General features: G+C 38.2%; 1 protein-coding gene across 1 annotated transcript in view; it reads left to right on the forward strand.

Annotated features, from left to right (window-relative positions):
* Positions 1-234: 234 nt before the first annotated feature.
* RAB18 (RAB18, member RAS oncogene family) overlaps positions 235-22,415 on the forward strand; it is a 33,466-nt gene continuing 11,285 nt past the window's right edge. The window contains exons 1-2 of the mRNA XM_004278648.4: positions 235-477; positions 5,007-5,062. Of these exons, the coding sequence (XP_004278696.1) occupies positions 410-477; positions 5,007-5,062 (124 nt within the window). The 5' untranslated portion in view covers positions 235-409. The remainder of the gene's footprint in view (positions 478-5,006; positions 5,063-22,415) is intronic.

Genomic DNA, 22,415 nt, shown 5'->3' on the forward strand with positions numbered 1-22,415 from the left:
CTTGCCACTGCAATGCAGCTGTTTTGAGCAGCTATTGAAATCAAAGAGAACCATACTCCCCTGACTCAGTCCTCTTCCGAGTACGTGCACCAAGGAAGGACGGTTAAATGAGGGCTGGAGAAAGGGAAGAGCCTGCGAACCGGGTGAAATCACACCCGGCGCTCTCCCTCTGCGCTTGCGCAAGGGAGGAGTTGCCCTCCCCGGAAGGACACCTGGGACTTGGGTTTGCGCCGACGCAGAGCTACCTCCAGGCGGAACCCGGGCGTGCGGGGCTCCTGCAACCTAAACACCCGGTGTGAAAGGAAGGTGGCCCCGGCGGGGCGGGGCGCATGCGCGGCAGCTCCCCCTGGGGAAGGGCTGAGAGGCGGAGCGGGGCGGCCAGCTGTGAGCCGAGCGGAGCAGGGTCAGGATGGACGAAGACGTGCTGACCACCCTGAAGATCCTCATCATCGGCGAGAGTGGCGTGGGCAAGTCCAGGTGAGGCGGCTCTGCGAGCCGTGACGAGGGTGACAGGGCCCTTTCCGTCTTGGTGGCCGCTGTCCCCTGGGCCGCGGCGGGAACGGTAAACGGCGACGGCCGGGCGCGGCCCGAGCTGGGGCGGCCTCCGCCCGCGGCCTCCGGGCCTTCTCGCTGCGCGGCCCCGCGGCCCCGCGGCCCCGCCACCCCGCCGCCCGGTCCACGGCCTCTGCCAGGCCCGGCTCCCTGGATCGCTTCGCCTCCTGTCGCACCCAAAGGAAAACAGTTCCGGGGCCGCCGCCCGGCCGGCGGTTTGCTGTAGAGGAGCCTAGGGCGCGGCGGGCGGGCTTGGGCCCGAGTTCGGCCGAGGGCGAGGCCTCTGGGCCCCCGGGCCAGGCTCCCTGCACCCCGCGAGTTGAGAGGTGTAGCTCTACCGCTGGGGTTTCGGCCGGCCTGCCTCGTAATACGTCAAGTTCTGCACGGGAAGTTTCGCGACGCCGTAGGTCGCATTCCTGGCCTATTACGGTGCACCCATCTTTTTCTTTTTTCTTTTTTTTTTAAATGAGTCAGCTGTGAAAGAACTCTTCAGTTTTCTGATTGCTTAAATAATTCACTTTAGCCTGAGAAGGTAGAGCTTAAGCTGTGGGCCGCTTTTGAAAATCAAGTGTGATTGTTACTTGTCATTGTGCCGCATCATATAGAGGTAAAAGAACACATTAGCATGTGTCTCTTCTTTCTTGGGGGAAAGTAACGTTGACAGTAGTTAGAGTTGAGTACAAGGGAAGACGTGGAGCCTGGGGCGTATCGCAAGAGGGCTGTGATTTCATCCACATCCTGGAACAAAGTTCTCCAGGTGAAGGTATCCTCGCCGTATGATTACGAGCTCCTTGTATTCTACGCTGCTTTGATCTTCAAATAATACACAAATTCCAGGAGCTGCAAGCAATTTCATATTTTAGCTATACCTCCTGATAAACTTATCTTTCACATTACTTCGTGAAGTCTTACTTTTTTTTTTAAATACTTGAGGGCTTCCCTGGTGGCGCAGTGGTTGAGAGTCCGCCTGTCAATGCAGGGGACACGGGTTCGTGCCCCGGTCCGGGAAGATCCCACATGCTGCGGAGCGGCTGGGCCCGTGAGCCATGGCCGCTGAGCCTGCGCGTCCGGAGCCTGTGCTCCGCAACGGGAGAGGCCACGACAGTGAGAGGCCCACGTACCGCAAAAAAAATAAAAAATAAAAATAAATAAAATACTTGAGTATTTGAAACCTTACTCTGTAAATATATTCTGAAACTTTATGTGTTTTTAAAGCATGACAGTACATTTTCATAGTTTCTCTCATTTAATGTACTCTGTATGTTAGAGTGAGGGATTTGTACCTAAGAAGGAATAACTTAATGAAACACTATGGGCTAAAAAGATAAGTATGATTTGTGTGTGTGTGTGTGTGTGTTACTTAAAGGGCTGAATAAAATCATTTTCATGATCACCATCTATTGTATTTGAGGGTTAAAAAGCTAGGTAATATATAAACATTGTCTTAATAGGAATTCCTTGGCCTTGTGACCGTTTTCTTCTTGAGATGTGACCCTCATTTAGGTTAAGACATATGAAATTGCTGATTTTGAAGTTAGGAATGGTTGAATGTCCTTTCATGTGGTTCAGCCCCAAACATGGTGGATTGGCACCTTTTCTAAATGTGTTAGATGGGTGATTACTTGAAAGCTAACTGCAGTGCAGTGTTCACATAACTGAAGTTCTTCCTCTAGAGTAAAATCTGTTAAGTGGATTTACTGGTTCCCTTGGTTCCCTCCCCTCAAACAAATTTATTTGGATCTAATATGCTCCAGACTTTTTCTCAATAGTTAGTGGTGAATTATCAACTACTCACTGCAAAATTTTAACACCTTTACCTCTTTCAAGAAAGGATTGCATTTAAGGAGAAAGTTGGCTTATTTTTCTGGCTAGATATACATTTTTGGTGTATGTCATATGCTATGGAAAAAACTTTGAACACTTTCTGGATAAGATGAGAATAAATGACTTTAGAAGCCTATCTTTTTAAGGTAAGTACAAAAACACTTGTCATGGATATAATCTTACAGGGTTGTTCTAACCAATGGTTTCTATTTCTTTATAAATCTAGAGTTAGTGGAAGTGATGTATCACTTGTGTTGTTGAGAAATCATTGCACAACAAAGGACATCTTAACTAATTCAAACTAGTGGGTTATTTTTCCAGTTTATTCCGTACTTGGAGTGTAATGAGCATGTGTGAGAGGAGCCAGGAGATGAGAATGATGAAACTGGTGCTGCCACTTGTGTGACCTTTGTCACTCAGACACTCCAGGCCTTCATTTCTTTGTTCAAAAAGTGAGGTTGGGTAGAAATCTCTCAGACCCTATCAAGTGTTAAATGTGTAATGGTCTTTGATTCCGTGGCTAGCCATAGGGAAGTGAAGAAGTAGCCAGGTGTTTCAGAAACTGGGAGGGATTATAGAGACCTTCTGTTATTTAAGTTGCTGTCCCTCCTGTGCCCCTTATATCCCATCCTTTTTGACCAATTTCATTTGTAAATTGAGAAATGCGTGTTAGTTATAATCGCACTGATTAATGACAGATTTGGTCTCCAAGTGGATTGGTGGTCTCCTTCCATCTATAGCTCTGCGTGGAGAGTATTTTGCTCCTTTAACTTTGAAAATATGAAGGCTTAAACGTACATCCTTTAGAGCAGTGGCTCTTAATCATTTTCGGGTTGTGGGTTCCTGTCAAATCTAATAGAGAAATAGACTCCCTGCCTAGAAAAATGTACACATAGAATTTAGAATACATTTCGAGCTAATAGTTTACCCCTGGCTAAGATCTGCTGCCTTATACTCGAAGTCTGTATTAAAATTCGTTGCTTTACACCCTTGTCTTTCCTGACAAAATACCATTAATGACAAGCAAAGAAAAATGGCTGGCTCAGTGTCTGCCACATTGTCGATGTTTAATAAATAATAGCCAATACCATTGTTATTATTTATGTTATTATGGTGTTATAATTACTACTCAACAAGGTTCTACGTTTTTGTAATAATATTTTCTTTGGTGACTGAGTATAGATGCACAACCTTTCTATTCTTAAATTGTGAGTAACTGAAATTTTCAGCGAAATCTTCACTTTTATTGATTTGAAGTTTAATGCTGGGCAGAGAAGAAAATTCTTATGAGTAGTGTTTTAAGATTCTTATTAGTGCTGTCACCTAATTCATGTTGGAGGTAAGTAAAATGAGTTATAGTCAAGAGTGTTCAATGTTAAGTAGAAAAATCTACAATATGATTCTTTTTACTTTGCTTTTGTGGTGCTGGTTTTATGATCAACAAAAAGCAAAACCAGGAAACGGAGAGTTAATCCTTCAAATAGAATTAATGACACTGGGTTCAGGAACTACCAAGAGGCCATTACGTTTTGCAACCCTGTGGGCAAAAAAAAATCTTAAGCAGCAATAATTATAATCTATAGAAATATTCATACATTTTTTTGCTGCAATTCAGACATGAGATAGGGCTTGTCTTGATTTTATTAATGCAAATAGGTCAATAGAATGGTCTCGTCCTACTTAGGAGATAACGTGAGGGGCAGTTGATTAATTTTATATATCTAGGGCTTTAACAAAAGCTTAGATTTTATTTTGAAGAGCTAATAACTGACACTTCTGCCTTATGTTAAACAAAATAATTCTGGGAGACAAAACCTTGGAGTACTCTTACGGTATCTTTTCATTTCATGCCTTCCTTTCTAGTTTCTTTACCATTTCCTAGGTTTAGTCCTTCATGATCTCTTACTATAATCATGGCAGTTGTCTTCTGTTGTTTTTCTTGCATTTTATTGCTGGCATTAAGTTTTCAAGATAAAGAGAAGTTCCTGCCATTCCTTTCGGTGAAAGCTTTTGGTAGCTCCATGCTGCCTCCTTGATTTCATACACCCCACCCAGCATTTGCCAGAGGCTACCGGCTCTGGCCATCATGTGACCTTTCTGCCTTCACTTTTTATTATATCTCTTTCCACTTGGGTAATAGTCTTAACTACTTGTTTCAAAATGCTAGACTTCACACCTTTCTGTTTTTACCTGAATTCAGAGTGAATTATGCATTAGATTTTTTAAAAAATTAATTTGTTGCATTCCAAAAGACTTACTTTTCCCCTTTTTGTCCATGTCAGTTAAAGTGTCACATGTTTGCTAATATCATTTTCTCAGAAGGACATACCAATACAGTTATAAAAAAGCAAAAAACACAGTCGTTTTCACACGTGGGGAATTGAGCAGGGGAGCATAGGGAACATATTTTCTAGTAAAAACTACTTTGCTTTTGGGACTCTTTAATTGCTGTTCCAATAATTTAATTCCTCTGTGTATACCTGCCCTGAGGCTGTATTTCTGGGAGCGGACTACATCAGCTATTCTTATCTGCATCTAACTAGTGACGAAATAAAACAATCAGGAAGATTTATCAAGTGATTAGAAAGAAAAGACAAATTACTAATCTGTCTTTTTAACATCTCTTTTAGCCTGCTCTTGAGGTTCACAGATGATACTTTTGATCCAGAGCTTGCAGCAACAATAGGTAAGCCTATGTTTAAAAATTCAGTAGAAATGCCAAATATTTTCTTGCTTCAGGCTGTTTCATCTAACTCCCCCTACCCATCCTCTCACCACCCCATTGCTTCCATGTCTGTCAAAATCTTATTTGTCTTTCAAGTCTTAACTTTGGTAGTCATTAAATTTCTGAAGCCTTTGTAGATCTCACCAAGCAAAAAAACGTCCTTTTCTGTTGTCTCATGGTACTTTTTTAACACTGTGGATATTACGATTATCTGTATACACATTCCTGTGCTATGGGTTGTCTGTTATTTAGCAGCATACAGTCATTTGAATGTTTATTGCATGCCAGGCACTGTCCTGAGAGGTGGGCTATAATGTTCAATAATGCAGACTTGGTCTCTGTCATAATGGACCTAGCAGTATCACCCAGCAGTAGAGTGTGTTAATTTTGTATTTTTAGCACTCAGTACAGTATCTGGCATGTATTCTGGCAGCATATTTATTGATATTAGTTATTTAAGACTGTTAGAAGCAGTAATACATAACTGCCTTTTAAAAATGAAATTTAGATTGCCTGAAAGTGGTTTGTCACACCAGCTTATTAGGATATATGAGAAGATAGAGCTAAATATTCTGGTGTCACATGTTTAGGGAGTAGGTGACAATGTAAAGGAACAAGAGACAGCTTGCAGCACTAGGAAGAGCTGAGTCAGAGCAGGATAATAGTCTTGGCTCTGCCTTGAACGTTGTCATCTTGAGCAAGTCATTCACTTCCTTGTCTTCTGTAAGTTGAGGAATTTTGGTGAGAGAATACATTTTTCTTCCAGCTCTAAAATTTCATGATCTGATGAGTAGAATGTAGTAAAGATGATCCTTGTGTTTCTATTAACTGGGTTGATTTTTTTCCTTTTTATTGTTAAATAATTTCATACTTAGAGAAAAGTTGTAAAAATAGTTCAAAGAATTCCTGTATATCTTAATCAAATTCCCCAAATGTTAACATTTATCACATATGCCTTATCATTCACTGTCTACATACACATACACAGTATTCTTGCTTTTTTCAAATTGTTTGAGAGAAAATTGCAGAGTGTCTTCAATGTCTTTAACCTCTGAGTACTTTAATGTGTATTTTCTAGATGAACATGGATAGTGTTCTCCTGTATACAGACAGATTTCATCAGTTGTCCCACTAATGTCTTATATACCAAAGAAAAAGAATTATTTCTGGTCCAGAATCCAGTCCAGCATCACATATTGAATTTTTTTTTTTTTTTTTTTTTTTTTGCGGTACGCGGGCCTCTCACTGTTGTGGCCTCTGCTGTTGCGGAGCACAGGCTCCGGACGCGCAGGCCCAGTGGCCATGGCTCATGGGCCCAGCCGCTCCACGGCATGTGGGATCTTCCCAGACTGGGGCACGAACCCGTGTCCCTGCACCGGCAGGCAGACTCTCAACCGCTGTGCCACCAGGGAAGCCCACATATTGAATTTTGTTGTCATTTTTCCTTAGTCTCTTTTAATCTGAACAGTTCTTCACTCTTTCTATGTCTTTCATGGCCTTGACATTTTTGAAGAGCACATACAGGCCAGTTATTGTAGAATATCCTTCAATTGCATTTGTCCGTGTGTCCTCCTGGTTAGATTCAGGTTATGCATTTTGGTCAGGAATTCCTCAGAAGTGCTTGTCAGAGCATGATGTATATTTGTGCCATTACTGGTGATGGGACTTGCTTCCTTAAGATGATGTACACCAAGTCTCTCCACTGTAAACTGTCATCCTGTCATTCCAACTATGGTGGTTTTTCAAATTCCATCCTTCCATTTCCATTTCTTATTTAGAATTCTGTAAAGGAGAATTCTTTGTTTCTTTCTATCAGTATGAGCTCACAGTGCCTCTAAATGTTTAATAAATTATATCAGGCATTACTTAGCTTTTGGATGACATGTTAACATTGACAGATTTACTGTTATGTGTGTAAAAGGGAATCATTTAAAACACTAGTAATTCAAAATCTATTTAATTTGGTTTTGGTATATCATTTGCTCCTTTAAAAAATCAGTTATTAATAAAACTTGATTTTGTTCAGAACATACCTGTTATTGGATAAGCGAGGAGTAGAAGAATAATAACTGGCAGTAAAATAAACTTGCCTAGAGTTAAAATTTTCCTAAGGGAGTGATCTTATATAAACTATAAATTATCTGTCTTCATTTCAAACCCAAATGTAACTGGGGACTTGCAGATTGACAGATCGTTCGTTGTCTTTATTACTAAAAAGGCTTTGCTTTAAAAGCAAATACCAAGATTGTAGCATACTGATGAGAATATACATAATTTGTTCCCCTTATGGGCCTTGGGTCTTGAAAAGTATCTTTTACATTTTGGCATCAGATAATTTTCTGCCTTAGGTTATAACCAATATACATGAGTTTTTGAAATAAAAATAATTAGCCCAGTTGTTACTGGCCATATGAAAATTAGTATTTACCTCACAGTATAATAGTAAGGAAAGCACACCTTTATCTTTCAGTAATACAGTGAGACACTCAAGTTTCTGTCTTGTATAACATACTCTATTAAGGTAATTATTGGATTTGGGGCTTGAAGATGGTACTATAGAGTTGGCATTTTCATCTTTTGCTTTCTGGCAATTGACTAATAACAAAGAGAGGGAGAAACTAAAACCCCAGCCCCGTAGACCACTATACTAGAAGGCAGCTAAAACACCAAGCCACAAAACAGGTGGAATGGCTGCCAAGAGCAGTGGGGACAGACAGGCCGCCTGCAGGAGAAAGTAGGCGATGCCAGGGCTGCAGAGCTCGGAGCCAGCAAGAGGTGCTTCGTGAGGTTGAGAGGCCCACTGTGAGGTGCAAAACCTATATCCCTTGTTTGTGAAAGCGAAATGGCTTCTTAAGCTAATGGCAGGAGTTGCCCTGCATCTGGTTTGGTTTTAAGAAGTTGGGAAGGTGAAGCCAAACAAGGAGTCATACAAACCAGCCATTTTTGCATTTTGTCTGTCTCTGTAGCAGTCGGGGAGGAGATAGATGCCTTTGAAAAACCTCAAGGTTGCCTATCTCCTCTGAATGTTGAGAAATAAAAAACTAACTGATTCTCATGTAAAACCCTGAATCAAGACAAAATTTTTCCAGTGCAGAACTGATCCACTATGGCTTTCTGCATGAACCTCCTGCAAATAGCTTGTCCAGGAAAACCTCACCACTTTCAACTATGACTTAGTAAAAAAGAATCCAGCTCAAGGCCACTACCACCATTCAAGAATCGAAAAGGAAGAAAGGAATGGAAAAACAAAGGACAGTTGAAGAATCCTCACCAGAAAAAAATATTGCTGTAAAGAAGATGAAAATAATGACCAAACATTTTGCCATGAATTTAAAAGGCTTAATGGAAATATTTATCAGTGAGAGCACAAAACAGTGATATAAGAGGTTGGGGAAGAGATAGTGCGACTACATGAGAAAATGCAGTGTGAGCTGATTGAGTGGAAAGAAAGAAAAGATAAGAAAATAAAACCATCACTGAAATGAAGGTGAGATTGGAAGGATCACAAGGGACAGTAGAAACTGGGAAACACAATAAAGAACATAGAAGCTAGGAATGGAAAAGTGGGTAGAATTTACCAAAATGAATAAGAATATTAAATTAGAGTGAGAAAATGATAGATATGGAAATCAGAAAAGGAGATTTTACATAGTATGTTTGAGTCTTAAAAGAAGAAACATAATGAAACACAACCAATATTTAATGATATATAATCCAAGGTAACGTATCTGACATAAAAATAAACACACAGACAAAATTGTAAGAATATTTTGACCAGGTTTTTGTTTGTTACATGGGAATATTTGGGGGGGAAATAATAAGCATTAGATTTCTCTTTTTGCTATGGTCAGGCCATAAGATGGTGCTTAATCAGGTCTTTACCTGAGGTATTTAATCAACTGCATAGATACAATTGGTTGAAATTTAAGCATGGATATAGAAAGTAGTTACATTAACTTTATATAGTATGATCAAATAGGCAAAATTTGCTTTTTGTTTTTGTTTTTTTAATTTACCCTATTTTAGGTAACCTTTGAATACAAAAAGAGCACTTTAAGTAAAAATTTTCAAGTAAAAAAATTAGAAAATTTAAAACTGGCTCTCTACTTAAGACAGGCTCACAAACTATTTCTTAATCTTTAAGACTTATAATTGTTACAATATGTGAAAGTGTTTTTTGAGGGTTGATACATTTCAACTAAAGTTAGACAAATTTTGCTTGTTGTTGGTTGACTTTAGATCAGTGATTCTTATCACTCCCTTGGTAAGTTTTTAGAAATACCCATGACTGTTTGGCTTCTAAGGGCAGGTGTCAGATAGATTTCATACACAAGTTACCTTATAGTTTGGGCTTACTTAACAGAAAGATAATTTAATTAAAATGCAAAGTAGTTTATACATCTTGTTTAATGCCACAACATAAACTTGTTAAAATACTTGGGAATATGAGATAATTCAGAAAGTAAAGTAGAACTATTCTATTTCATAATATTTCATTCAATTAAACATGTTAAAGTAATAAAAATGGCTCTGACATTTCTTTCTTTAGAATAATGACAAATGGTCTTGATCATATATAGATTGTTTCTTTCTTCCATTCTACTCACAGGCTTTATTAGGAAAGGTTGTGATGTTCTTTGTATGCCTTTTCAGCACTGACTAATGGTTGATAGACCTTTTTATACTGAAATGTCCTTGCTTTCCTAGATAAGCCTTCACTCATTTTGTTTGATGTATTTCTGGATTCTGTTGACTAATTTAGAATTTTTACATCTATTTTTATATGTAAGATGGACTCTCCTTTTTTGTATTTTTAAAAAATCAGAATTTGGTATTAAAGTTGTATTAGTTTATACAATGAAGGAGCTTTCCGTCTTTTTAAATTGTCCTTACTTGCTTAAATACTACTGGAATTATCTGTTCTATGAAGGTTATATTTCATCTGAGTCAGTCTGATCCAGCTTCTTCCTCACTGTTACAACCTCTTCATGTTCTCTGTTTCTTAGGACATTCTTAGGAGTGCAGCTAGGAAGGAAAATCCCAACTCACTTGTTAAGTTAGTTGCATGTAGTATCTTTTTTTTTTTGGCCAGTACACAGGATCTTAGTTCTTGGTTCCCGAGCAGGGGTGGAGCCCGTTCCCCCTGCAGTGGGAGCACCAGGCCACCAGGGAAGTCCCTGTCGTATTCGTTTAAACTCTTCATTATCTGTGTTCACGTTCCCTCATTTCTAAACTTGTACATTTTTTTGGTCTGTCTTTTCCTTAAGGAATGTATCTATTTTATTGTTTGAGGAATTGCTTTATTTTTCCCCTCTTTCTCCTTCCTACTTTTATTTTGGTTTATTTTGTTAGTTTCTTAAGATGAGTATTAAGTTCCCTTCTTTTTAGTCTTTATTCTTTAATAAAGATGTCCTCTAAGAACAAGTTTTACTGTGTCCCATAGGTTGTGATAGGCTGTTTGTTTTTCATTGCTCTCTGCATAGTTTAAATTTTCAGTTTTGCTTTCCTCTTTGAATATTTGAAATCTTTGATTTAGGAATGTGTTTCCTAATTTCCAGGCTTTTTTTGGTCATTTTATTTCTTATTTATTGGATAATGACTTCCATTTGGAGTAAAGCCACCCACCCCTCTGCCAGCCTAATGTCCATCAGCAAGAGTCAGGTTAGCCTCAGAATTTAGCCTACTTCTGACAAGACCTTCCTCCACACTCCTCTTTCCCCTCCAGATGTTCTTATCTTGCTACTGCTAGCCGCCATAAGACCATCAGGCACCATAACCATTTTTCCCTCTAAGTAGTCTCCACGGAAAGCCCTGGTGTCTCTTCATTTCCCAGACTCGGATCTTTGTAACCTTGTTCACCGTCTTTCCTCGCCTCCAGTGCTCACTCCTTCTCAGCTCTGTCTTCTGGGGGAGCAGAGCACTTAGCACATTTCATTGTTAATACTTTTTAGGTTGTTTGTAAACTGAGACTTGGGGATCTAGGTCCTCCTAATCTTGTTCTCCTTGGATCCTTAAAGGTTTTATTGTATCTGTCTTGATGCCCCCTCTCCTGTTATCCTCTACCCCCTCCCCCAAAATAACTAAATAGCAGATAAACCAGGAATTTTTATATTCTTTCATGAGAAGGGGGAAATTGACTTAAAGAGATTAATTAATAAGCTGTTGGCTATCGAGACCTTAGTAAGAGGGCTGAGACTAAATCCAGCCTCCTGACTTGGTATTCTTTTAATTACAGCACAGAATTACAACTCAGCAATGAAAAAGATCAAACACGGATTTGAACAGAATGTCAGAAATGCTAAACATAAGAGGGAAGCAGCAAAATTAGATTTATCAGTTAATTAAATGTAAATGGGTCCAATTCTCCTAATAATTCACATTGCCAGATTGGAGCCGAAAAGTACTTAAAAGAAATATGGAAAGGTTGAAATAAAGGGATGCACCAGTATAGAAGCAGAGGTGGTAATATAACATGATTTAAGGTAGAATTCAGGGCTAATGCACTGGACAAAATCAAATAGGATATTATGTAATGATGAAAAGCCAAATTAATTAACAAAACAGCTATAATAGTCATAAACAAGTAGGCACCAAACACAGAAATGATATATAAAAGCAAATCTGTTTAAAACACAAGAGAAGAATTTGATGAAAATACATTTATATTAGGAAATTTGTTATGTCTCTTTCATAATTAGATAGATCCAAAAGATACAGATAAGGTCATGGGAAATAGAATAACACAGTCAAGAAATATTTTGAATGAAGAACTAATTATTTTAAAAGCCCATGGAACAGTTTTACAAAATCCATCTTTACTTCGGCAGCAAAATAAATTGGAAAGCAGAAATTTTACATGTTCTCTGATAATTTATTCTTTCAGAAAGTATTTTTGATCTATTATGTTCCAAGTAGATAGCAATATTTTTTTAATTATGATATAGTAAAATTGACTTCTTTGGGGGTATAGAGTTCTTTGAATTTAATATGTGTTATAACAAATGTATATGGTTATGTAATTGCTACCACAATCAGGATACCAAACAGTTCCAACATCCAAAAGAGTTCCCCTAGTGCCATCTTTTTTCAGGCACACTTTTTCCCCGTCTCTATTCCCTGGCAGCCACTGCTAGGTCTTTATCACTATAGTTTTGTGTTTTTGAGAATGTCATATAGATGGAATAGTGTGTGTAACCTCCAACCTGAGTTTTTTCACTTAGCATGATGCCTTTGAACTGCCTCTGAGTTTTTGCGTGTCAATAGTTTGTTCCTTTTTATTGGTGGGTTGTATTCCATTTCGGAGCTGGTTAAGTCATCTGCCCATTGTAGGACATTTGGGTTGTTTCCAGTTTTTGGTGATAATAAATAGATGTGTTAAAAACATTTAAGTACAGGATTTTACATGAAAATTAATTTTTATTTCTCTAGAGTAATTACCCAATAATGGAATTGCTGGATCATATGGTAAATGCATATTTAACTTTGGAAAACAGTCTGTCCATTTTTTTATAAAGTGGTTGTGTCATTTTACATTCCCACTAGCAGTATATATATATATATTTATTTATTTATTTTTTGCGATACGCAGGCCTCTCACTGTTGTGGCCTCTGCCGTCGCGGAGCACAGGCTCCAGACGCGCAGGCTCAGGGGCCATGGCTCACGGGCCCGGCCGCTCCGCGGCATGTGGGATCTTCCCAGACCGGGGCACGAACCCGTGTCCCCTGCATCGGCAGGCAGACTCAACCACTGCGCCACCAGGGAAGCCCCTTTCCTGTTCTTCTGTAGCCCCATCCATTATACTTAGTATGGTCAGACTTTTACATCGTAATCATTCTAATAGGTGTGTATTGGTAATCTCATTGTGATTTACTTTGCATTCTCTAATGACTTATGATGTTGAGCATCTTTTAAAGTTCTTATTTGCTATCCATATGTATATATTTTGTGTGTGTGTGTGAAGTGTCCAAGTCTTGTTCAGTTTTTAATTGGTTTTTTTCTTATTGTTGAGCTTTGAGTTCTTTATATATTCTGCATATAAGTCCATTATTAGATGAAATATGCTTTGTAAATGTGTTTTTCTTAGTCTGTGGCTCCTCTTGTCATTCTCTAAACAGGTTATTTCTAAAAGCAGAAGTTGTTTATTGTGATGAAATCCAACTTACCAATTTTTTTCTTTTATGGATGATGATTTCAGTGTTATATCTTGTGCTCAACAGATGATTGCAATGATTTTCTCCCGCATTTTCCTCTAGAAGTTTTATAGTTTTTTATTTTACACTAGGTGTATGGCTCATTTTTTTTTAAATTTTCACTTATAATGTTCTTTTTAAAAAAAAATTTTATTGGAGTATATTTGATTTACAATGTTGTGTTAGTTTCAGGTATATAGCATAATGATTCAGTTATACATATACTTACATTCATTCTTTTTCAAATTCTTTTCCCATGTAGGTTATTACAGAATATTGAGTAGAGTTCCCTGTGCTATACAGTAGGTCCTTGTTGGTTATCTATTTTATATATAGTAGTGTGTATATGTTAACTCCAAGCTCCTAATTTATCCTTCCCCACTCTATGTTTCCCCATTGGTAACCATAAGTTTGTTTTCGAAATCTGTAAGTCTGTTTATGTTTTGTAAATAAATTCATTTGTATCATTTTTTAAAAATGAGATTTCACATATGAGTGATATGATATTCGTTTTTCTCTGTCTGACTTACTTCACTCAGTATGATAATCTCTAGGTCCATCCATGTTGCTGCAGATGGCATTATTTCGTTCTTTTTTATGGCCAAGTAATATTCCATTGTATATATCTACTACATCTTCTTTATCTGTTCCGCTGTTGATGGACATTTAGGTTGCTTCCATGTCTTGGCTATTGTAAATAGTGCTGAAGTGAACCTTGGGGTGCATGTATCTTTTCAAATTATGGTTTTCTCCAGATATATGCCCAGGAGTGGGACTGCTGGATCATGTGGTAGTTCTATTTTTAGTTTTTTAAGGAACCTCCATACTGGTGAGCTTTCCCATTCATAATTTTCTTGTTTCTAGCTGTGGCCTTTTCTTTTCTGCCTAGAGAAGTTCCTTTAGAATTTTTTGTAAAGCTGGTTTTGTGGTGCTGAATTCTCTGACCCTTTGGTTGTCTGTAAAGCTTTTGATTTCTCCATCAAATCTGAACAAGAGCCTTGCTCAGTAGAGTATTCTTGGTTGTAGGTTTTTTCCCTTTCATCACTTTAAGTATATCATGCCACTCCCTTCTGGCCTACAGAGTTTCTGCTGAAAAATCAGCTGATAACCTTATGGGGATTCTTTTATATATTAATTCTTGCTTTTCCCTTGTTGCCTTTAATATTTTTTCTTTCTGTTTAATTTTTGATAGTTTGATTAATATGTGTCTCAGCAAGTTCCTCCTTGGGTTTATCTTGTATGGGACTCTCTGTGCTTCCTGGACTTGAGTGTTTCCTTTCTCATGTTAGGGAAATTTTTGGCTATAATCTCTTCAATTATTTTCTCAGGCCCTTTCTCTCTCTCTTCTCCTTCTGGCACCCCTATAATGCAAATGTTGGTGGGTTTAATGTTGTCCCAGAGGTCTCTAAGACTGTCCTCATTTCTTTTCATTCTTTTTTCTTTTTTATGTTCCACAGCAGTGATTTCCACTACTTTATCTTCCAGTTCTCTTGTTGTTCTTCTGCCTCATTTTTTCTGCTATGGATTCCTTCTAATGTATTTTTCATTTCAGTTATTGTATGGTTTATCTCTGTTTGTTCCTTAAATCTTCTAGCTCTTTGTTAAACATTTCTTATATCTTCTTGGTCTGTGCCTCCATTCTTTTTCTGTGATCTTGGATCATCTTTATTATTGTTACTCTAAATTCTTCTTCAGGTAGATTGCCTATCTCCACTTCATTTAATAGTCCTTCAGGTTTTTATATTGTTCCTTTGAAACATATTTCTCTGCCACCTCATTTTGTCTGACTTTCTGTGTTTGTGGTCTCCATTCTGCAAGCTTCAGGATCGTAGCTCTGCTTGCTTTTGGTGTCTGCCCCTGATGGGTGAGGCTGGTCATGGGGTTTGTGCAGGCTTCCTGGTGGGAGGGACTGGTGCCTGTCCACTGGTGGGTGGAGCTGGGTCTTGTCCCTCTGGTGGGCAGGGCCGTGTCAAGAGGGTGTATTTAGAGGTGGCTGTGGGCTCAGTATGACTTTAGACGCCATCTGCTGATGGGTGGGGCTGTGTTCCGGTCTTTCCAGTTGTTTGGTCTGAGGTGTTCCAGCATGGGAGCCTGTAGGCAGTTGGGTGGAGCTGGGTCTTGGGGTCGAGCTGGACATCTCCAAGAGAGAACACACCGATTAACATTCCCTGGGCACAGGAATTCTCTGGTGGTCCAGCATCCTGGACTCAGTGCTCCCACCCCAGAGGCCCAGGCCTGACCCTATTTCCTGGCTTCTGGGGTCTCCTGAGGCCACAGTGCTGTAGGTGCTGCAGCAAAAACACCTGAGACCTTTAGGTGCAGGTAAAATGCCTCAGAGTGCCTCATACCTTTCACATCTTTTGTGAGATTTAGCCCTAAGTATTTTATAGGTTTTTATGTACAATGGTAGTAAATTTTTAAAAAATATTGTTTCTTTTCATTACTATTATATAGAAATAATGTTGATTTTTTAAATGTTTATTTAGTGTCCTCCAACCTTGCTAAACTTGCTTATTCGTTCTAGGTGCTTTTTTAATCCCATAGATTCCATTGGGTTGCTACATTCTTCCTTTCCAATCTGGATGCCTTTTATTTCTTGTTTTATTGCCTTGGCTGAAGATCTCCAGTGCAGTGTTGTGAGAGCTGATATCCTTCTTTTGTTCCTGATATTAAGGGGAAAACATTCAGTCTCTACCACTGAGTGTGCTGTTAGTTGTATCTTTTCATAGATGCTGTTTATCAGGTTGAGGAAGTTTCCTTCTATTTCTGGTTTGCTGAGAGGTTTCATTAGGAATGCATGTTGGATTTCGTTAAATTCCTTTTCCACATTTGTTGAGATGTTCATATGAAGTTTCTTTTTTGGTTTAAAATAGTAAAATCCACATTGATTTTTTTTATCCCCATGTTATTATCAACCTTTCATTTCTGAAATAACGTCACTTGGTTGTGCTGTACTGTTCTTTTCACCTATTTGGATGACTTATGGTAAATTTTGTTTAGGATTTTCATCTATGTTCATGAGGGATAGTAATCCGTAGTTTTCTTTAATTATAGTGTCTTTGTCTGGTTTTGGTATCATGGTACTATAGAACTCATAGACTGACTAAGGAAGTATTCATTCCTCTTCAGTTTCCTGCAAGAGTTTGTTTGTAATGGATTATTATTTAAATGTTCAGTAGAATTCATTTGGGGCCTGGAGTTTTTTCATGGAAAGGTTTTATCCACAGATTTAAATTCTTTCATAGATATAAGATTCTCCGGTTATCTATTTTTTATTGTGAAAATATATATAAGATAAAATTTACCATTTTAACCATTTTTAAGTGTATGATTCAGTGGCACTAACTATGTTCACATTGTTTTGCAACCATCAATACCATCCATTTCCAGAACTTTTTCATAACCTCAAACAGGAACTCCGCCAATTAAGCAGTAACTCCCACTCCACGTTCCCTCTCAGTCCCTGGTAGCTTGTCCTGCCTTGCGTCTCTGGAATTTGCCCGTTCTAGATGCCTCGTATTAGTAGAGACTCGCACAGTATTTGTCCTTTTGTAATTTGCTTATTTCACTTAGCGGAATGTGTTTAAGGTTCATCCATGTTGTAGCATATATCAGAATTTCATTCCATTTTATAGCTGTATGTATTGGAATTTCGTTCTATTTTATGGCTAATAATGTTCCATTATATGTACATACCACATTTTGTTTATCCATTCATCTGTCCATGGACACTTGAGTTGCTTCCACCTTTTGCCTTTTGTGAATAATACTGCTGTGAACATTGTTGTACAATTATTTGTTTGAGTTCCTGTTGTCAGTTCTTTTGGGTATGTACCTGAGTGGAATTGCTACATTATATGGTAATTCTATTTTTAGTTTTTTGAGGAACTGCCAAACTATTTTTCACAGTGACTGTGCCATTTTACATTCCTACCAGCAATGCACAAGCATCCTAATTTCTTAATGTCCTTGTTAACACTTGTTATTTTTCACTTTTTTCTTTAATTGTAGCTGTTTTAATGGATATGAAGTAGTGTCTCATTGTGGTTTTGATTTGCATTTCCCTATTGGATAATGATGTTGAGCATCTTTTCCTGTGCTTGTTGGCCATTTGTGTATATTATTTGGAGAAGTGTCTATTCAAATCCTTTTCCCATTTTTGAATAAGGCTTTCTGTTGTTAAGTTATAGGCATTCTTCATATATTCCAAATACTAATCCCTTATCAGATAACTGGCTTGCAAATATTTTTCTCCCATTTTGTGAGGGTTTTTTTCCCACTCCCTTGACGTTGCCCTTTGATGCATGTAAGTTTTTAATTTTGATAAAGTCCAGTTTATTTTTCTTCTGTTGCCTGTGCTCTTGGTGTTATATCCAAAAAATCTTTGCCAAATCCCATGTCATGAAAAATTTTTCCTATCCTTCTAAGAGTTTTTAAGATTTAGTTTTTACATTTACATCTTTGATCCATTTTGGGCTAACTTTTATATATGGTGTAAGGTTAGGGTCCAACTTCATTCTTTTGCATCTGGATATCTAGTTTTCTGAGCATCATTTGTTGAAAGGACTGGCCTTTTCCTATTGAATGGTCTTGGCTTCCTTGTTGAAACTCAGTTGGCTATATATGTGAGGGTTTATTTCTGGGTTCGCTATTTATTACATTGGTTTCAATGTCTGTACTTAATGCTAGTACCATTGTTTTAATTATTGTAGTTTTGTAGTAAGTTTTGAAGTTTGAGTCCTCCAACTATTCTTTTTTTTCAATATTGTTTTGTTATTTAGTGCCTCTTGTAATTCTATACGAATTTGAGTGTCAGCTTTTCCATTCTGCAAAAAAAGCTCTTAGAATTTTTATTGGATTGTGTTGGATCTGTAGATAGCTTTGGGTAGTATTGTCATCTTCACAATATTAAGCCTTCCAACTCATGAACACAGCATGTCTTTCCACTTATTTGTGTCTTCTTTAATTTCTTTCAGCAGTGTTTTGTAGTTTTCAGTGTATAAATATTAAAGCTCCTTGGTTAAATTTATTCCTGAATACTATTATTATTATTATCATTGTCATCTATTTTAAAAGCATTTTATTCTTTTTGATGCTATTGTAAATGAAATGATATTTAAAATTTTTCTTTTTGGATTGTTCATTACTAGGGTATAGAAATGCAACTGAGTTTTGCATGTTGATTTTATATCCTGCAACTTTGCTGAATTCACTTATTAGTTCTAACAATATTTTTGTATGTGTATGGAATATAATCATTAGGATTTTCTACATATAAGAAATGTTGTCTGTGAACAGAGATAATTTTACTTCTTCCTTCCCAATATGGATGCCTTTTATTTCCTTTTCTTGCCTAATTGCTCTGGCTAGGACTTCCAGTACTCTGAGCATAGAAGTGGTGAGAGTATGCATCCTTATCTTGTTCTGATCTGTGGGGAAAAGCTTTCAGTTCTTCACCAATGAGTATGTGATGTTAGTTACAGGTTTTTCTTATGTATTCACTTGTGTTTTCTTCTGCATTCTCTAATCTGCTGTTAATCCCATCCTGTGTATTTTTTTTTTTAATCTCAGACATTGTCGTTTTCATCTCTAGATGTTTGGTATGGGTTTTTAAAATCTCTCTCACGTCAGCTTAACTTTCTGAACATGTGATTATACAGTTATGTGTTTTTAATATCCTTTTTTGCTAGTTTTAACATCTTTGCTAGTTCTGAGTCAGTTTCTCTTGATTGCTGGTTTTTCTTTTGATAAGGCAGATGATTCCATTGATATGTTCTGGTTTCCCATTCACTGGTATTTCTTTACAGTGTAGTTGATATTACTTTTGCTAAATTTTCATGTCTCACTTATTGCTTGTTTCAAAGGCTTTATTGGTTATATTATCTAGTTTTAACTAACTTAACCTTCATAAAATAGGCGTGTGCCTATAAAAAGATTCCTGCAGAGGAACAGAATTGAATATTGTATTAAAAATGCAAGCCCAAATGAACAACTAGAGAAAAGCTGAAGTGACAGTTCTTCTATGATTTTGTTATTTATGATAAGAAATATATGTTTGGTTCCTAGCACTGAACTCCGAAAACCCTTGGATTTTCTTAAGTGATAAGAATCATTAAAGATGTCTTTTGTTTTTCTTTTCTTTTTTTTTTTCTTTTTTGGCTGCACCACGTGGCTTATGGGATCTTAGTTCCCCGACCAGGGACTGAATGAACCTGGCACCCAGCAGTGAAAGCACCGAGTCCTAACCACTGGACGACCAGGGAATTCCCAGGATGTCTTTTGTATTTTCATAACAAGCCTTTTTCAACCACACCTGAGTTTATGTTAATGATGTGACTTCTAGAAAGCCCCTAAGCATAGAGGCTGGTTGCCAGGAGAACCAACCATGTATTGGGTTGGCCCAAAATTTCGTTCAGGTTTTTCTGTAAGATGCTATGGAAAACCCAAACAAACTTTTTTGGCCAACCCAATAATTAGAGGGTTGGAACTTTTCAGCCCTATCTTACCTCCCTCACTTCCAGGGTGCGGAGAGGGGCTGGAGGTTTTGTTTAATGACCAAAGGCAAATGATTTAATCAGTCCAGCCTCCATAAAAAAACCCCACGGGTTCAGAGAGCTCTGTGTTGGTGAACATGTGGAGGTACTGGAAGGATGGCATGCTTGGAGAGGGCATGAAAACTCTGTGTCCCTTCCCCATACCTTGCCCTGTGCCCAGATCTCTTCCCTCTGGCTGTTCCTGGGTTGTATCCTTTTATAATAAAATGATAATCTAGTAAGTAAACTGTTTTCTTGAGTTCTTTGAGCTACTATATCAAATTAATCTAATTGAGGAGGGATTATGGGAACCTCTGATTTATAGCCAGTTGGTCAGAAGCACAGGTAACAACGTGGACTTGAGATTGGACTCTGAAATGGGGGTGTGGCAGTCTTGTGGGACTTCGCCCTTACCCTGTGGGATCTATCTCTTAACTTCAGGTAGATCGTGTCAGAACTGAATTGAATCGTGGGACACCCAGCTGGTGTCCCTGGAAAGTCAAAGAATTGGTAGTTGTGGGAAAAACCCTACGTATTGGGTCACAGAAGCGTTCAATGTTGTAGAGGAGAAACACAGGAGTGTTTTTTCCTAAACAGTCTGCTTCTATTATGAGCTCCTTGTTTGTCATCCACATGAGAAGGCTGAAAAGATAGTTTAATCAAATGTAGTGAGAAGTTGGCAAAATAAAATTTATCAGAAATATTCCCACTGCTGCCACCAATAAGGCAAATTAACAGCCACTTGCAAAACAGAAGACCCAGACTTGGTGAAGAAGCAGTTTGAGCATCTAAGAGCTAAAGAGATCAATGTCTGCACACGAGATCCACCAGAGGAACCAAGGGAGGATGAATGAGAACTGAAGGTCCTGTGTCCAGGAGAGGTACCCTTTCAGGTTGCCTGTCTCTTGACTTTGATGGTAGGACTCCAGGGGCAGTGTTTCCTGAGGGTGTTATCTGTAGCTTTCAAATCTAACATGTCAGAAGAGTAACTTGGAGACAGTTATTGATATGCAAATTATACGTATGACAGAGAAAGTCATTAGACTGCCAAGAAATATATGCAGGAAATTATAAAAGAGAAAGAGGATATTGGGGGAGGGAAGGAGAACACAAACATTCCGGGAACATTGAGTTTCTTTTCCTGGGTAGACTAGCTGGTAGCAGTCTGCCCTTGAGCAGATTTGTCTTAGGTGTTTAAGAATAGAAAAGTTCTTTCTATCTTCTCTGAAGAACCTTGAGAATTTAACTGTGGAGCATGTGTGACAGGCCGTCTCTTTGCGATGTCTACCAGTGGCCTTCATTTAGTACCTCTACCAAGTCAGAAGCATTTCTTCATCCACATTTTCTCAAGTTTGGGTGTCTTTTTTTTAAGCTATATGAGTAAAATGTAAATAATTTCATATTTTTTATAAAAATGGTGTGGCAGATTTCTTTATCTAGACCTGGTGAATACAAGATTACTTAATATATAGAATTTTTTGTTTGTTTTGCCTCAAAGAAACTGCACTTAGGTTTTCCTTGGACTGTGCAATTGGCACTGTCCTTTAGCTTGTGGTTGCCTGACATTCTAGGAATGACTTCATCAACTTCTTTATCACCTTAGCCCAAGACACCTGTTTTTTTTTAATCTTTGGCATGCAGAAAGACCTGGTGTAATGCATGTTTTGAAATGCGTTTTTATTACCTAATTTGTGTGTGTAATGGATTATCAGAAATCATCCAAGAATTACTAATATATTTCCATATTGGCGACAGGTGTTCTAGGAAGCATTTAGTATTTGAGCATTTACATATATCATCTTAGTTGTGGCTGTTTTGAATTAATTGTGATAAGCTAAAATCTCTTGAAAGTTTCTCTCCAAGTGTCTTGAGTTAATATTTTCCCTCTGGCCAGTGGGATAGACTGCACATTATTTCTGATACTCTCTTAAGACATGTGGGCAGTTACTGTCATTTAAGCCAGATTGCATGTGTCAAGTCCTTTTCCAGGGCAGGGAGAGGTTTTGGGGGCTGCTGTAGTAGAGCCCAATGTGACTTCTTACGGAACTTGTCTTCTCTTCATATAAATCAGTACATACAGATTTCACTGCTCTTCGAGCACTCCTCTTTAACTTATGAAGATTCTTAAAGGATTGGGCATAAACGTTTTTGTGTGTAAATTCTCTTTTTGCAATTGTGCAGTAGCAAGTGATTATTGATAAGGTTATATAAAATGAATACTGTTTTTTAGGATAAAAACAAACAAAAACAAAGAATTCTTAAGGCGAGAAAAGAGGGGCCCCTTTATAATTTTACCAGTCTTCCAAGCTGCCCACAGCCAGAATCTGACTTAGGGTGTTGGCGAGCTGTGGACAACGCTCCTAATAATAGCTTAGGGGGCCCTGGGAAAGTGCCCCAACCCACAGTCAGCCAGAGATCTCTACATCAGCACGGTGAACTCTAGCTCTTGGCTTTTAATGTGCCGGGTCGATCACCACCTTACACCTTACACTTTCATTTTTTTCAATAAAACGTTTGCTTTTTCAAGAAGTACAGGTAGGTGAATAAATTTTACAAGCATTTGGTTTTCATTTTTCTCGATTAAATTCTAA

Source organism: Orcinus orca, chromosome 2, assembly GCF_937001465.1.
Source record: "Orcinus orca chromosome 2, mOrcOrc1.1, whole genome shotgun sequence".
Classification (NCBI taxonomy): domain Eukaryota; kingdom Metazoa; phylum Chordata; class Mammalia; order Artiodactyla; family Delphinidae; genus Orcinus; species Orcinus orca.